General features: G+C 44.0%; 1 protein-coding gene across 28 annotated transcripts in view; it reads left to right on the top strand.

Moving 5' to 3' along the window:
- Nucleotides 1-17,685, top strand: part of LOC122553369 (neurexin-3) — a 2,038,938-nt gene that overhangs the window by 643,619 nt on the left and 1,377,634 nt on the right. For all 28 annotated transcript variants that reach the window (XR_015757834.1, XR_015757833.1, XR_015757835.1 and 25 more), the window contains one exon: nt 12,643-13,081. Coding sequence is in view for 23 of the 28 variants with exons in the window: in XM_087989624.1 (XP_087845750.1) it covers nt 12,643-13,081 (439 nt within the window). In the remaining 5 variants the exon portion in view is untranslated. The remainder of the gene's footprint in view (nt 1-12,642; nt 13,082-17,685) is intronic.

Genomic DNA, 17,685 nt, shown 5'->3' with positions numbered 1-17,685 from the left:
TACTGTTCATGCCCCGAGCCGAACTGCCCCTTTAGTGTCACTGGGGTAAAATCCTAGAATCTCCTTTATAAAAGCTCTGTGGACATACTCCAGCAATCAAAGAGGTCAGCCCATTGTCTCCTTAGCGTCATTCTAGCTGGGCATCATATGAGAGGAAATCCGCATCCCATGAGTAAGTCAACAAACAGTAAAAGGGAAATGAAAAAATGTTGGGAGAATTGCGTGCTTTCAATTTTGAATACCTAAAGGCCAAATTTAGACGTGTCAGATATTTGGAGGAAAAACACATCTTTCTTTTATTTTTTATTAATTTATTCACAGGATTTAGCTAACACTGATGAGACCAGCATTTATTACCCATTCCTAATTCCCAGTTACCGAGTCAGGCACTTTGCTGTGGGTCTGGAGTCACATGTAGGCCTGACTGGTTAAGAGCAACAGTTTCCTTCCCTGAAATGACATTAGTGAACCACATGTGCTTTACTGACAATTGACAATGGTTTCATGATCATCATGAGACTCTTTTTTCCAAATGTTTATTGATTTCAAATTCCACCATTTGCCATGGTGGGATTTGAACCCAGTCCCTTGATCATTACTTGAGTCTCTGGATTAACACAAAAATAGAAAGTGCTAGAGAAACTCAGCAGATCAGGTAGCGTCTGTCGAGAGAGAAACAGAGTTAATGCTTTAAGTCTAATGACCCGTTGTTAGAACCTTATTGGTTGACTGGGTTCAAAACATTAACTCTGCCTTCTCTCAACAGATGCTGCCAGACCTGCTGAATTTCTCCTGCAATTTCTATTTTTGTTTCATACCTCAAGCATCTGCAGTTCTTTGTTTTAAGTTTGGATTAATAGTCTGGTGATAACACCAGTAGACCATCATCTGGCCAAAAATTAAAATAATGCTGGTGACTTGACCACATTTCTCCTGCAATTGGGTGCAATTTGTGGCACCCCTTTTCAGAAAGTGGAAGATACTTCTTTAAATGTGCAGATTGGACATGGATAACGCCACCAGAACCTGGCCTGAGGCACATGCACGCTGTTGCAACTTCCCCTCTTGGCTGATCAGTGGAATTGGCAATGGAATAAACTCAGTAAAGGAAGACAGTTTTAGCTCTTTGTGTTTGTTGATCAGCCCAAGAAGATGTACCTCCTCCAAATCTCCACAAGGAGATGTCTGTACCAAACCTAATGGCTATCATGAATAATGAATGGCTTTGTGGAAACAACATGCATAATTCTTTTTATAATGAAAACAAAAAGTGCTGGAGATCACAGTGGGTCAGGCAGCAACCATGGAGAGAGAGAAACTAATATTTCAAGTCGAGATGACTCTTCATCATGGCTGCACTGACAAATGCTCTCCCAGGTTGCTCACAGAAGTACCCTGGAAATTAAACTGCATTCCTGGAGAGTCTGGGATAATCCTTGAGAGGGTTGATCCAGCTGGAATTAAAAATTCCATGCCTTATACTGCAAGGAGCAAACCCAAGCTTGCTGGGGTGTCTATGGGGAAGAGGATAGCCTCACACCCCACTGATCTCTTTGTGCTGTAGCCTGTTGGAGGGGAGGGCTGTATCTGTATATGCAAACATAGAAACAATGTCTATATACACACAAAACCAGGTAGAAACCAGGAGCAGGAGTAGGCCATTCAGCCCTTTGAGCCTCCTCTGTCATTCAACATGATAATGGTTGTTCCTTGATCTCAATGCAATGTTCCAACTTTCTCCTCATAACCCATTGATGCCTTTAATAGCTAAAAATATATGAATTACTTTCTTGAATATATTTGATGGCTTGGCATTCTCAGCCTTCTCTGGAAGAGAATTCCACAGGGTACCACCCCCTGAGTGAAGATTTTTCTCCTCACCTCACGTCTAAAAGGCCTACCCTCTATCCTGAGACCATGAGCACTTGTTCCAAGCTCCTCCCTCCCCTCCCACTCGGGGGAAGCAGCATCTTTGAATCCAGTCAGTTTGGCTCTGTCAGGACCTTACACATATCAATTAGATCCACTCTCATCCTTCTAAACTCTAGTAAATACTAGGCCGAGCTGAACCAATCTCTGCCCACAGGGCAGCCCTGACTTCCCTGGTATCAGTCTCTTGAGCCTCCAGAGCACTCCCTTTGTGGCAAGTATGTCCTCTCTGGGCTAGGGAGACAGAAGCTGCACACAGTACTCCAGATTGTGAACATATGTCAAAAAGAGCTATCATCCTCTTTCTAACAGACTGAAAGATTTAGACCACGTTTTAGGTCAAATCACCAAAGGGCTGCTATCTCATAGAGAGAATCAACTGGTGATAGTTTAACCTGACAGTGCCAAGAGAAGTTGAGAAGAAGAATCCCTCATGGTATCCTTAGCCAGTCTGAGAACTGAACCACGCTGTTGACATCACTTTGTCAAAAACCAGCTATCCAGTCAACTGAGCTAACCAACTCCCCCCCCCCCCCCCCCAGTTTAATGACACTGTATGTTTAAAACTGATTTTATTCTGAGTTAAGATGTCATTGTTTAGCATTCTGAGCCCATCAGCTTTGCCTGAAATTTAATATTCTCAGACCGCAAGCAATTTCAAGTCAATTTCTGCCTCCAGCCCTAAGTAAATCCCTAAAAGATGTGAAAATAACTCATGTTAGTCTACCTGAAGAGGCAGCGAAGATTGTTTATTGACCCAGTCTATTTTAATTGGAGTTGAACTAAAACCAGCAGTAAGAAAAAAATAGAAAATTCAAATTGGAAGCAAATATTGGCCTGACATGCCCCTTAAATATGTATCTTTCCCATAATTTGAAGAGTATTCTGTTAGCAGAGAAAACCTTCTAAGAGCAGCTAACCAGGGAGCGATTTGTAACAGGAAACAAACTGTAGTAACTGCCTCTGGGGCAGTCCTATTTTACCTTTGAAATCTTAGAGCTCAAATCATTTCTCTCAGCCTGTCACAGAAATGACAACAGTGCTTCGATGAACTGTCACAGGCTTCTGAACTGTGAGCTGTTTGACTAATACTTGAGGGCAGCATTTGCAGCAGCTATGAGAGAGATGGGAGAACAGAAACAATCTTTCTTCCTTCTTCCATAGGCTGTCACCATTGCTGACCATTTGTTGCCAGGCCCTAACTGCCCTTGAACCGAGTGGGTTGTTGGGGCCAGCAAGAGTCAACCACATAACTGTGAGTCTAACGCCCCAGGTAGGCCAGACAGTGGCAAGGATGGCAGGTTTTCTAAGGGGCAGCTGGTTACTTTTCCCTCTCTAAAGATAGTGTGGGTCAATCTACACCAAATAGGCTTCAGTTGAAATGCCCATCAGCCATGATTGAATGGCGGAGTGGACTCGATGAGCCGAATGGCCTTACTTCCACTTCTATTTCTTATGGCCTTATTCAAGAAGGGAGCTCATCTACCACCTTATCAAGAGCAAATAGGGACAGGCAATAAATGCTGGCCCAGCCAGCGACGCCCATGCCCCACGAGTGAAAACAAAATACAGAACGATCAATAGAATTTTATTTGATCCGAGTTCTAAGGTGGAGTATTTGTCTGAACCTCTACTTGCACTGCACTAACTCTCGTCAAGGCTGTCAAAACCTTCCAAATATACAATGTCTGAGCTAACAAGGGCACCAGGCGCAGCAGAGACCACCACCATCAAGCTCCATCCAAGGCACACATCATCCTGATTGGTGGAGGTGATGGTCTTGTGGTATTCTTGCTGAGCTGTTAATCGAGAGACCCAGGTAATGTTCTGAGGAACCTGGATTGAAATCCTGCCATGGTGGATTTGGGAATTTGAGTTCAATAGACATCTGGAATTTAAGTGTTTAATGAGGATTATGAATCCAATGTCAGGAAAAATCCCTCTGGCCCAGCGGTCAGCACTACTGCCTCACAGCACCAGGGATCAGAGTTCAATTCCAACCTCAGCAACTGTCTGTATGGTGTTTTCACATTCTCCCCGTGTCTGCAAGGGTTTCCTCCGGGTGCTGCAGTGTCCTTCAGGAAGGGAAACTGCCATCCTTATCTGGACTGGCCAATATATGACTCCAAGGCCCACAGCAATGTATTTGACTCTTAACAGCCAACTCGGTAATAAATTCTGGCCCAGCCAACGATGCCCTCACCTTATGAATGAAAAAAAGAATTGGAACAATATCCCTGTTCCTTCATTATCACTGGATCAAAATCCTGGAACTTCCTCTCAAACAGCATCCCTACCCTACATGGAGTTCAAAAACAGTCTCACACCTTCTCAACAAGAACAATTAGGGATGATCGATAAAGGATGGTGAACGAGCTTGAAAGAACGCAAGGAATTTGCGATAAACCTTTGCACACTACTATTTAAATCTCAGCTGAGGAAATGGGTCCAATTCTGGGCATTGCACTTCAGATAGGACATCAAGCCCTTAGAGTAGGTGTGGAAGAGAGCATGACCAGGGATGAGGGTCTTCAGCTGTGTGGAGGTACTGTAGAAGCTGGACTTGTGCTGGTGTCCAAAAGCACGTCACTTAACAACCAGAGAACTCAGATTTGCCTAAAAAACCAGAAGTGTATGCTGGAAAAAAAGACATTGCAAAGTAACCCTGAGAAAGGAATTAGATAAATGTGTGAGAGGGAAATGTTTACAGAGTATTGAGATGAAACTAATTGATAGCTGTACCAGAAAACCAGAACATAGCATGTGGACTGAGTGGTCTCCCGGTCTATTTTAGTCTTTTTTAATCAAGCTGTTTGGATCTGTCATGATACATTTCCATTCAGGAGGATCTTGACCTGGATCTTCTGACCCAGACACTACCACTACACAGAATATAACCTGTTTCATGTTGTGTTTTAGAGTAATTGGCTGTACAGCAGAAATGAGGCAATACAGCTCATCATGGGTATGCATGTTAGTTAATTCCCTCTTTTACACAATTATTCACTTTCCTTTTGAAGTTTGGGCTCTGTTCTGATTCCTGTCTTGGAAGGATACTTTATATAATAACAGATCCCAAATTACTTCAGAGGTCATTATATTCAATGCGTAAAGAACTTTGGTGAGATCAGTTTATACAATTGTGAGGAGCTCTATCCTCTATTATAAAAATGGGTATTGAATACAAACTTTCTTACCTAATAAAGATGATGCTATAACTAAAAGGGTTCCTCTTTGAGGAGAAACTGTACCTTTTCCTGTAGAAAAGAGGAGGCTGAGGGGTGACCTGATAGAGATGTTTAAGATTATGGTGTGGTTCAGGTAGCTGCAGGGAAGATGTTTGCATGTGTGGTGGAGACCAACACTAGACCCATAAATAAAAGGTATTCACCAATTGGTTGAATGGGGAATGCAGGCAAAACCACTTCACCTGGAGAATGCCGTAAATGTGGAGCTTTCGACCAGGAGGAATAGCTGAGGTGATAAACATCAATGCATTAGGTAGAAGTTGAATAAGTGGAAAAAACTTTGTCTGTATTGGTAAGGTTGAATTAAGAGAATTAGGAGATGGCTCATTTGGAACATAACTATTGGCATGGATCTGTGGGACTGAATGGCTCGTTCCTTGTTGCATATTCTGTGTGAAGGTAGAGGGGGGGACACAAAACACAGTGAATCTTCAAACCATAGAGCCACATAGCACAAAAGCGGCCCTTTTTGCTCATTCATTCTTATAATCTATGCTTCACCTGATAAATTATGCCTTCGGAACCAAACTATTAACCCATTCTCCTGCTTTCAGGGATCTGTGGTCAAGAACCCCACGAACCCTGTGTTCATCTGAGCTAAACACTGTCTAGGGTCACGGTGAGGAAAGTTTGTCGCGTTGCAAAATAATGAGAAGAAGAGACAAGTTTTCCAGTTAATTTTTGTGAAAGGAATAAAGGCTCTTGTCAGGCACAAAGATTGAGCTACACAGGGAAAAAAAAGTAATAAAGTGGAGCTAAATGATCTTAGCAAGCCGGACCTCACTGCATAAAGGTTTCTGTGTGCAATAAACTGACTTCTCCGCATCTCTAATATGGATTGATACTGTCATGCAGAAAGGTAATTTATCCCCAGAGGTTATTGTAAGGAAATGATTGTGAATGTGGTCCTATGTGTTTTATATCAAAGAGTACAGTGCGCAGTAATTGGGTATGGAACTTATTTCACAAGCAGAAAAGACTCATAACTCAACAATGACAGTATTATGAACGAGCTCTGAGTTATTATTTGCTCGGGAGTGAAGCTCTGTTCGTCTGCCACCAGTATGTGTGCTAACCTAGGAAACCGGTGACTGACTAACAGTTTCAACAATGCTGACTCAGCAAACCACTCCCCCTGCCCTTCCCGCCCCACCAGCATTCCCCACAATCCTGCCCCCCACCCTCCCCCCCCAAACATAGACCCGTAGAATTGGTCCCCTGAGTCTGGAATGAAAACTACAATGCAACTTACTCTAGTCCCACTTTGTCACACTGGGCCCATATTCGTGAATGTTATGATATCTCAAGTGCTCATTTCAAGGCTTTTAAAGGCTGTGAGTTTTCTTGCCTCAACTACACTACCAGGCACTACATTCCAGACCCCCACCACCCTCTGGATGAAAATGTCCTTCAAATCCCCTCAGAACTTCCTGCCTTTCGTTTTAAAATTATGCCATCTTGTGATTGACCCTTCGACCCTGTCCATGGTTCTCATACACGTCTATCAGGTCCCCCCCCTCAGCCTGATCTGCTCCAAAGAAAACATTCCGAGTCTATCCAGCCTCTTTTCATCATTGAAATTATGAATTGCCAAAAACTAGTGTCCAAGTTCATTAGGTAATAGGGAAGGCAATGGATCATTAGCCTTTATTTCAAAGCCAATGGAATATAAAAGTAGTGAGGTTTTGTGAAAAGGCATTCATCAACCACAATTGAAATACTATAAACAGCTTTGAGCCCCTTATCCGAGGAAAGATTTGAGTCATTGGAAGCAGTCCAGAGAAGGTTCACAGGCCTGATTCCAGATGTGGAGAAACTATCTTATGAGGAGAGGCTGAGTAGATTGGACCTGTACTCATTGAACATCGAACATTACAGCGCAGTACAGGCCTTTGGCCCTCGATGTTGTGCTGACCTGTGAAGCCAATCTGAAGCCCATCTAACCTACACTATTCCATTCTCGTCCATATGCCTATCCAATGACCATTTAAATGTCCATAAAATTGGCGAGTCTACAACTGTTGCAGGCAGTGTGTTTCACGCTCCTACTATTTTCTGAGTAAAGAAACTACCTAGAACATCGAACATAGAACAATACAGCACAGAACAGGCCCTTTGGCCCACGATGTTGTGCCGAACATTTGTGCTAGCTTAAGCACCCATCCGTGTACCTATCCAATTGCCGCTTAAAGGTCACCAAAGATTCTGACTCTACCACTCCCACAGGCAGTGCATTCCATGCCCCCACCACTCTCTGGGTAAAGAACCCACCCCTGACATCTCCCCTATACCTTCCATCCTTCACCTTAAATTTATGTCCCCTTGTAACACTCTGTTGTACCCGGGGAAAGAGTTTCTGACTGTCTACTCTACCTATTCCTCTGATCATCTTATAAACCTCTATCAAGTCACCCCTCATCCTTCGCCGTTCCAACGAGAAAAGGCCTAGCACTCTCAACCTATCCTCGTACGACCTATTCTCCATTCCAGGCAACATCCTGGTAAATCTTCTCTGCACCCTCTCCAAAGTTTCCACATCTTTCCTAAAGTGAGGCGACCAGAACTGCACACAGTACTCCAAATGTGGCCTAACCAAAGTCCTGTACAGTTGCAACATCACTTCACGACTCTTGAATTCAATCCCTCTGCTAATGAACGCTAATACACCATAGGCCTTCTTACAAGCTCTATCCACCTGAGTGGCAACTTTCAAAGGTACCTCTGACATCTGTCCTATATCTATCACCCCTCAGTTTGAAACGATGTCTCCTCGTGCTAACCATCACCATCTGAGGAAAAAGGCTCTCACTGTCCATTCGATCTAACCCTCTGATTATCTTATATGTCTCAATTAAGTCACCTCTTAACCTTCTTCTCTCTAATGAAAACAACCTCAAATCCCTCAAACTTTCCTTGTAAGACCCGCCCTCTATACCAGACAGCATACTAGTAAATCTCCTCTGCACCCTTTCCAAAGTTTCCGCATCCTTCCTATAATGCGGCAACTAGAACTGCACACAATACTCCAAATGTGGTTGCACCAGAGCTTTTGTACAGCTGCAGCATTACCTCATGGTTCTGAAACTCAATCCCTCTGCTAATAAATGCTAACACACTGAACACCTTCTTAACAACCCCTATCAATCTCCGTGGCAACTTTGAAAGATGTATGTACATGGACACTGAGATTTCTCTGTTCACCTACACTACCAAGAATCATACCATTTGCCCAGTACTCTTTATTCCTGTTACTCCTTCCAAAGTGAATCACCTCACAGTTTTCTGCATTAAACTCCATTCGCCACCTCTCAGCCCAAGTTTAGAAGAACGAGAGGTGACCTTTATTGAAATGAATTGCATTGTCAGCAGCCTCAGGCTCCAAAGTGGCTCGCAGTGGCTTCCAGCCCCTGATTGGCCAATGACTTTAGGCAGGGGGTGGAACATTGCAGGATGTGGCATGCTGAAAAACCCAACAAGTGATCACTCAAATGCCCGATAGGCACAAGATCCCGTCAGCCTTCACGTTTATGGTGGTTATATGGGTTACAGTGCCCATTCCAAACAAAAACTAGAAAATCCCAATCTCATTCTGAGAGGTTGTACAACAGCAGTTTAGAGACCTAGGATCTGTCGATGATATCATGGTGGCTCAGTGGTTAGCACTGCTACCTTACAGTGCCAGGTTCCTAGGTTCAATACCAGCTTTGGGTGACTGTTTGCATGTTCCTCTGTGGGTTTTCTTCAGGTGTTATGGTTTTTCTCCCACGGTCCAGTTTAGAAGGCTGAGAGGGGATCTAGTTGAGACGTATAAGATTATTAAAGAATTGGACACCCTGGAGGCTGGAGGCAGGAAGCATGTTTCTGCTGATAGGTGACTCCCGAACCAGAGGACACAGTTTAAAAATAAGGGGTAGGCCACTTAGAACAGAGTTGAGGAGAAACTTCTTCACCCAGAGAGTGGTGGGTGTATGGAATGCTCTGCCCCAGAAGGCTGTGGAGGCCAAGTCTCTGGATACTTTCAGGAAAGAGTTGCATAGAGCTCTTAAGGATAGTGGAATCAAGGGTTATGGTGATAAGGTGGGACCAGGATACTGAATGTGGATGATCAGCCATGATCATAATGCATGGTGGTGCTGACTCAAAGGGCAGAATGGCCTACTCCTGCACCTATTGTCTATTGTCCAAAGATGTGCAGGTGAAGTGGATTGTCCATGGTAAAGGTGGAGTTACGGGTAGAGGGTGGGATGCTCTTCAGAGGATTGATGCAGACGTGATTGCCTGAATGCCCTCAGTCTGCACTGTAGGGATTCTGTGATTCTATGAGAGGATCCCACATGAGTTAGCAGAGTCTCTGAGCAGTGGTTTTGTCACTTCCTTTGTTCGCTAGTTAAAAAGTCGACTTGATGTTTGATTTTCTAAGTTTTTTAGCTCGGGGATGAATTTTGATCTCATTGTTCTGCCTGAGGACCGACAGTTCAAAATGTGCAATTCCATATTCCAGTGCAAATGAATTTGCCTTAGTAATCACTGATTCTTGTTTTGGAATGTTGATCATGCACTGAGAAGGGATGAACTTGTTCATGCACTAGAAAATTAGTGACACCCGAGGCTGCCGAACTGACAGTTTGAACAATGCCAAAAAACAAACCAAGTACACAGTAAATAACAGCGCCCCAGATATCTTTGTACACTTTGCCACAGAGTACAATGATGACACCTTCAACGATGCATGAATATTTCACCCACTCCACTGTTAGAGTGTAAAATTCATGAATTTGGAGCATCAGAATACAACTTGTTTAGCACTGAATCACATTTACCCTCAAGTAGCTCATGTGAATTAAGTACTTCTGTAATTTATTACCCTGAGCTCATTTAATTCAGATGAATGTTTGGCCTTTAATGCCAGCGAAGGAAATTTGATAAGCCAGTCCCTTTTGAGTTTTATGTACATTTTATCAATATGGATTTCATAATGTAGGTCGCAGCTTGTCATCAGTCTTCAGTCAGATTGTCATGAAATCGCCAGAACTTAAAGATTAATCTCCAGGACTCTATGGTCACAGGAGAAAATTTATAATGACATGAAAAATAGTGTTTCAAAACAACAGAATTTTTTTTGAACACCTTTATTCATTACCAGTACTTGTCAAAGTGTTGGACATTGGAGGTTAAAAAGAAAAGGTCTATTGGATTGTTAGTGAAGAGCCTAGTTGTTTTCTGATTGTACAGGAAGGCCATCTACTTTAGCTCAGTTGGCTGGATGGCAGAGTGATGCCAACAGTATGGGTTCAATTCCCACACTGGCTAAGGTTACCATGAAGGACTGTCATTCTCAACCTCTCCCCTTGCCTGAGGTGTGGTGACCCTCAAGTTAAATGATCACAAGTTGTCTTCTGCTAATGAGACAGCAGCTCTACAATCCAGTAGAGCATCATTCTACTGTTTGAAGAACAGTGTTGGGTGACAGATGTGGCATGGTGACTGGAGACAAGATGGAACTTTCAGAAGTTGGCAAACTCTATTGATAGAAATGATGTGCATTGTGGCCATTAAATGGGAGAGCACCCATTTATGGGCGGCACGGTGGCACAGTGGTTAGCACTGCTGCCTCCCAGCACTAGAGACCCGGGTTCAATTCCCACCTCAGGCAACTGACTGTGTGAAGTTTGCACGTTCTCCCCATGTCCGTGTGGGTTTTCTCCGGGTGCTCCGGTTTCCTCCCACAGTCCAAAAATGTGCGGGTCAGGTGAATTGGCCATGCTAAATTGCCCATAGTGTTAGGTGCAGGGGTAAACATAGGGGAATGGATCTGGGTGGGGGCGGGTTGGTGTGGACTTTTTGGGCCAAAGGGCCTGTTTCCACACTGTAAGTAATCTAATCTAATCTAAAACCTGTAGCTAGTAATCCAAAACAGGGCAATATGCATTTGTGGAGGGTAGGAAAATAGTTTATGTCAGAAACAAAAAATCAATGTTCTTGATTTGTGGTTCAGTATTTGAGGTGATTTAAAATGGGACAATGGAAATTGCCTCAAATCCTCATCAGCAATACAACTTAAGATGTGACTGCAGTTTGGTGAAAGGGTTTTTTTGGCAAGACTGACATATAAAGAAAGATTGGATAGCATGGGCTTGTTCTCTCTGGAATTTAGAAGAATGAAGGGGGAATCTCAGAGAACCATACAAAATCCTGAAAAGAATGGACAGGTTAGATGCAGGAAGAATGTTCTCGAAGTTGGGGAAGCCCAGAACTAGGGGTCATGGGGTAAGCCAATCAGGACTGAGATGAGGAAGAATTTCTTCACTCTGAGAATTGTGAACCTGGGTAGTTCTCTCCCACTGAAAGCTGTTGAGGCTAGTTTGTTAGATGTATTCAAGAGGGAGCTGGGTGTGGGCCCTTGCGGCTAAAGGGATCAAGGGGTATAGAGAGAGTGTGGGAGTGGAATACTGAAATTGCATGTTCACCCATGATCATATTGAATGGTGGTGCAGGGTTGAAGGGTTGAATGGCGTACTCCTGCACCTATTATCTATGTTTCTATGTTTTCCAGAATCTCTTGTTGACTCCCAAATTTCAAGTTACAGGTAGAAGGCTACAGAAGCTGTGGAGAAAGTGAGGACTGCAGATCCTGGATAGTCAGAGTTGGAAAGTGTGGTGCTAGAAAAGTACAGCAGATCAGGCAGCATCTAAAAAGCAGGAGAGTCAACATTTTGGGCTTAAGTCTTTCATCAGGAAGGCGTATAAACTGCTGTGCTTTTTCAGCACCACACTTTTCGACCATAGAGAAGCTGTGCTGCTTCTCCCTGAGCAGAGATGGCAGAGGGCATTTGATTTTAAACTTATGAGAAGTTTAGATGGAACAACTACAGAGAGTCTGGTGGCTGACGGGTAGACTTGGCAATCAAACTGAAGGCAAGGTGAGAGCAATGGTTGGACAGGAAGTGGCATGGACTACCTGACGTAACGGTAGATATACTTGCAGTTGTAGGGGAGCTGGATAAAGATGAACAAGAAGAAAAGTTATAGAGATATGGGGAGAAGAAGCAGGGCAGTGGAACTAACTGTAAAACAACTGACTTAAACTTGATACTACACCAAGAGTCTGTGACACAGTTTCTGAAATATATTCAGCATTGCAGATTTATTTTCCCTTAACCAAACAACGGTAAGGATCAACCAACCAGCTTGAGCAGGACTTCAGTGTTGTGAGATGAATAGAATTGATTTCTCCTACGGTGTTTGTGTACCCCTCCCCAGCTAGTTTTCGATTAACATCTGACGGCAGTTTGAATCTTTTGATGCTGTCAAATTGTTTGCGTTAGTAATCAGAATAAGTGTACAAAAGCCTACAAGGAGGAGGCATTGCCGCCTTATTGCCGACTTGCAGAGGTAATAAAACATTTACGTCTGCCACTGAACTAAATCTGACTTCTTCTGCCCTGTCCATTTTTGTGATCGACAGGTTGTTTATAAAAACAATGACATCAGGCTGGAGCTCTCACGCCTGGCGAGGATCAAGGATCCCAAGATGAAGATCCATGGCGACGTTGTCTTCACATGCGAGAACGTCGCCACCCTTGACCCCATCTCGTTCGAGACACCGGAGGCATACATCAGCTTGCCAAAGTGGAACACCAAGAAGATGGGCTCGATTTCCTTTGATTTCCGCACCTCGGAGCCCAGCGGCCTCATTCTGTTCACTCACGGAAAGCCACAGGAGAGGAAAGACCTGAGGAGCCTGAAGAAAACCAAAGTGGACTTCTTCGCCGTTGAGCTCTTGGATGGAAACCTGTTCTTGCTCCTGGATATGGGCTCCGGTGCGATCAAAATCAAATCCACAACCAGGAAGGTGAACGACGGGGAATGGTATCACGTGGATATACAACGGGATGGTAGATCAGGTGAGAGACATTACGAAATATCGAAACCGACTGACAAGTTTACCAAGAGTGAACACAGAAAGTAAAATTGAAAATGCATATTCCTTTCCCAGAGGACAAAAGAGTCATAAGAGCAGTAAGGTTTGGCAGAGGATGAGAGCTGACTGCATTCTGATAAATGTGCAGCAGACTGGCTTGAAAGAGGAATGGGATTTTGCTTTAGCTTTGCAATATCATGTGAGGTCAAAATCAGTCTTCCCTGTTAACATGATTTCTGACTTCTACCATGTTTCCAGCAGGATAGAAAAAAAGATTAAAATATTGCCCCTCTCTGTCAAAACCAAAAGGAAATACAATGGGTTTAAATTGTTTTTTTTCATTCACGGGATGACGACATTAGAACATAGAACATAGAACAGTACAGCACAGAACAGGCCCTTCAGCCCACGATGTTGTGCCGACCATTGATCCTCATGTAAGGGAAACCTAATGTACGAACCCTCAAATTTCTTTGACCATATGCATGTCCAGCAGTCTCTTAAATATCCCCAATGACCTCGCTTCCACAACTGTTGCTAGCAATGCATTCCATGCTCCCACAACTCTCTGCGTAAAGAACCCGCCTCTGACATCCCCTCTATACTTTCCGCCAAACAGCTTAAATCTATGACCCCTCGTGTGAACAATTTCTGCCCTGGGAAAAAGTCTCTGGCTATCAACTCTATCTATGCCTCTCATTATCTTGTATACCTCAATTAGGTCCCCTCTCCTCTTCCTTTTTTCCAATGAATAAAGCTCAGTCAACCTCTCTTCATAAGATAAGCCCTCCTGTCCAGGCAGCATCCTGGTAAACCTCCTCTGAACCCTCTCCAAAGCATCCACATCTTTCCTACAATAGGGCGACCAGAACTGGACACAGTATTCCAAGTGCAGTCTAACCAAAGTTTTATAGAGCTACAACAAGATCTCATGGCTCTTAAACTCAATCCCCCTGTTAATGAAAGCCAAAACACCATATACTTTCTTAACAACCCTGTCCACTTGGGTGGCCATTTTAAGGGATCTATGTACCTGCACACCAAGATCCCTCTGTTCCTCCACACTGCCAAGAATCCTGTCTTTAATCCTGTACTCAACTTTCAAGTTCGACCTTCCAAAATGCATCACTTCGCATTTATCCAGGTTGAACTCCATCTGCCACTTCCCAGCCCATCTCTGCATCCTGTCAATGTCACGCTGCAGCCTACAACAGTCCTCTATACTGTCAACGACACCTCCAACCTTTGTGTCATCTGCAAACTTGCTGACCCATCTTTCAATCTCCTCATCCAAGTCATTAATAAAAATTACAAAAAGTAGAGGCCCAAGAACAGAGCCCTGTGGAACACCACTCACCACTGACTTCCAGGTAGAACACTTTCCTTCCACTATCACTCACTGTCTTCTGTCGACCAGCCAATTCTGTATCCAGACAGCTAAATTTCCCTGTATCCCATTCCTCCTGACCTTCTGAACGAACCTACCATGGGGAACATTATTAAATGCCTTGCTGAAGTCCATATACACCACATCCACCGCTTGACCCTCATCAACCTGTCTACTAACATCCTCAAAGAACTCAATAAGATTTGTGAGGTATGACCTGCCCCTCACAAAGCCATGCTGACTGCATTTAATCAAGCCATGCTCTTCCAGATAGTCATAAATCCTATCCCTCAGAATCCTTTCTAACATCTTGCAGACAGCAGATGTGAGACTTACTGGTTTGTAATTGCTGGGGATTTCCCTATTTCCTTTCTTGAAGAGAGGAATTACATTTGCCTCCCTCAGGTACGACTCCGGTAGAGAGCGAGGATGCAAAGATCTTCGCAAGCAGCAAAGCAATCACATTTTTCGCTTTCCAAAGCAGCCGAGGACAAATCTGGTCTGGTCCTGGCGACTTGTCAATCTTAAAGTTTGTCAAAATTTTCAGCACATCAGCTTCCTCAATCTCTATCCATTTCAGCATGCTCACCTGCTCCTCAATGGTTTCATTCACTACAAAGTCTTTTTCTTTAGTAAAGTAGCAAAAAACTTATTTAGGGTTTCCCCTACCTCCTCAGACTCTATACACAAGTTCCCTATGCTATCCCTGATCAGCCCTACTCTTTCTTTGATCATTCTCTTATTCCTCACATAGGTGTAAAATGCCTTTGGATTCTCCCTAATCCTTCCTTCCAAGCCTTTTTTGTGCCCTCTCCTAGATCTCAGACCATTTTTGAGCTCCATCCTTGCCTGCTGTAATCCTCTAAAGCTGAGCAAGGCCTCCACCTTACGTAAGCTGCCTTTTTTTTGACGAGAAGCTCCTCCGCTCTCGTCGTCCAAGGTTCCTTTATCTTACCCCTTCTTGCTTGTCTCAGAGGAACACATTTGTGCATCACTTGCAACAACTGTTCCTTAAACAACTTCCACATGTTTATAGTGCCCTTTCCATGGAACACGTCTGATAACATCATAGTTTCCATTGCCCCAATTAAATATCCTCTCATTGTGCCTGCCTCTCTCCTTCTCTATAGCTATGTAGAATGTGAGGCAGTTGTGGTCACTATCACCAAATGCTCTCCCACCGCAAGATCTGACACCTGCCCCGGCTCATTGCCAAGCACCAAATCCAAAATGGCCTCTCCCCTCGTCGGCCTGTCAACGTACTGAGTTAGGAAACCCTCCTGAACGCACCTTACAAAAACAGCTCCTTCCAAACCATCTGCTCGAAGGAGGTTCCAATCAATATTGGGAAAGTTAAAGTCACCCATTACAACAACCCTACTACGTCCACACTTTTCCAAAATCTGCCGACCTATGCTTTCTTCAATCTCCCTGCTGCTATTGGGGGGCCTGTAGTAAACCCCTAACGAGGTGACTGCTCCCTTGCTGTTCCTAATTTCCTCCCATACTGACTCAGTAGGCAGACCCTCCTCGACAATGGTAACTTCTGTAGCTGTGATACCCTCTCTGATTAGTAGTGCTACACCCCTCCTCTTTATTTCCCCCCTCCCTATTCTTTTTAAATATTCTAAACCCTGGAACATCCAGCAACCAATCCTGCCCCTGAGAACCCCACGTTTCTGTTATGGCCACAACATCATAGCACCAGGTACTGATCCACGCTCTAAGCTCATCACTATTATTCCTGATGTTCCTTGCATTAAAGCAAACACACTTTAACCGATCCCTTGATTCTTTCCCAGGAAATTCCTTCCCACTGGCTGCGCTACCTCTTGTTATTGCCTCATCTCCATCAACTCTCACCACTGGTATCTAGCTCAGGTTCCCACCCCCCTGCCATACTAGTTTAAACCCTCCTGAACCACTCGAGCAAACCTTCCACCCAGGACATTTGGTCCCTTTCCAGTTCAGGTGCAGCCCGTCCTTCATGTACAGATCCCACCTTCCCCAGAAGGCATCCCAATTATCTACATATCTGAAGCCCTCCCTCCTATACTAGCTGCGCAGCCACGTGTTAAGCTGCACCCGCTCCCTGTTCCTCATCTCGTTATCTCATGGCACCAGTAGTAAACCCGAGATCACTACTCTGTTCGTCCTGCTCTGCAGCTTCCAACCTAACTCCCTGAAATCACTTTTTATATCCTCGATCCTTTTCCTGGCTGTATCATTGGTGCCAATATGTAACACGATTTTTGACTGTTCGCCCTCCCCTTTCATAATCTTATACACCTGATCAGAGATGTCCCAGACCCTGGCACCAGGGAGGCAACATACCTTCTGGGAATCCCGATCCTGACCACAAAATCTCCTGTCAATTCTCCTAACAATCGAGTCTCCTACCACTAGCGCTTTTCTATTCTGCCCCCTTCCCTTCTGGGCGACAGTGTCAGGCTCAGTGCCAGAGAACTGACCACTATGGCTTTCCTCAGGTATTGTTGGCTAGGCCAGCATTTGTTGCCCATCCCTAATTGCCCAGAGGGAAGTCGAGAGTCAACCACATTGCTGTGGGTCTGGAGTCACATGTAGGGCAGACCAGGAAAGGACTGCAGTTTCCTTCCCTGAAGTGAACCAGATGAGTTTTTCTGAAAATCGGCAATGGATTCCAAATTGGTCAGCATTGTAGACAGCGGTGACAATAGCATAAAATTACAACAGAATGTTGATAGTTTAGGCAAATGGGCAAAGCTGTGGCAGGTGCATTTTAACAGGAGGAAGTGTGAGGGTATCCCTTTCAGACCGAGAAAGGGTAGATCAGGTCAGTTTGTTTTAGAAGGCAAGAGTGACAGTAATATGCGTTGTTGGGGAATTAAACTATTCTTACAGATTGTTTTTACGGTATAGCAAGATAAAACATATACATATATCTCAGAATTAATTATTACTTCAGTATTACAAATTGATTTTCTGCGAAAGAATTATTTTTCTCCAAATTGGTTAAAAAAAGCCATGTAAATGGAATACAGTGTGCAGTTCTGATCTCCCTGCTGTAGGAAGGATGTTATGAAACTTAAAAGGATGCAGAAAGGTTTACAAGGATGTTGCCAGGGTTGGAGGGTTTGAGCTCCAGGGAGAGGCTGAATAGAATTTTTGCAGGAGTGCTGGAGGCTGAGGAGTGACCTTACAGAGGATTTATAAAATCA

Source organism: Chiloscyllium plagiosum, unplaced genomic scaffold (assembly GCF_037043375.1).
Source record: "Chiloscyllium plagiosum isolate Xiang-an unplaced genomic scaffold, Cpla_swu_hap1 HiC_scaffold_8, whole genome shotgun sequence".
NCBI lineage: Eukaryota > Metazoa > Chordata > Chondrichthyes > Orectolobiformes > Hemiscylliidae > Chiloscyllium > Chiloscyllium plagiosum.
The sequence above is the reverse complement of the archived record's forward strand: the minus strand, read 5'-3'. Positions and strand labels throughout refer to the sequence as shown.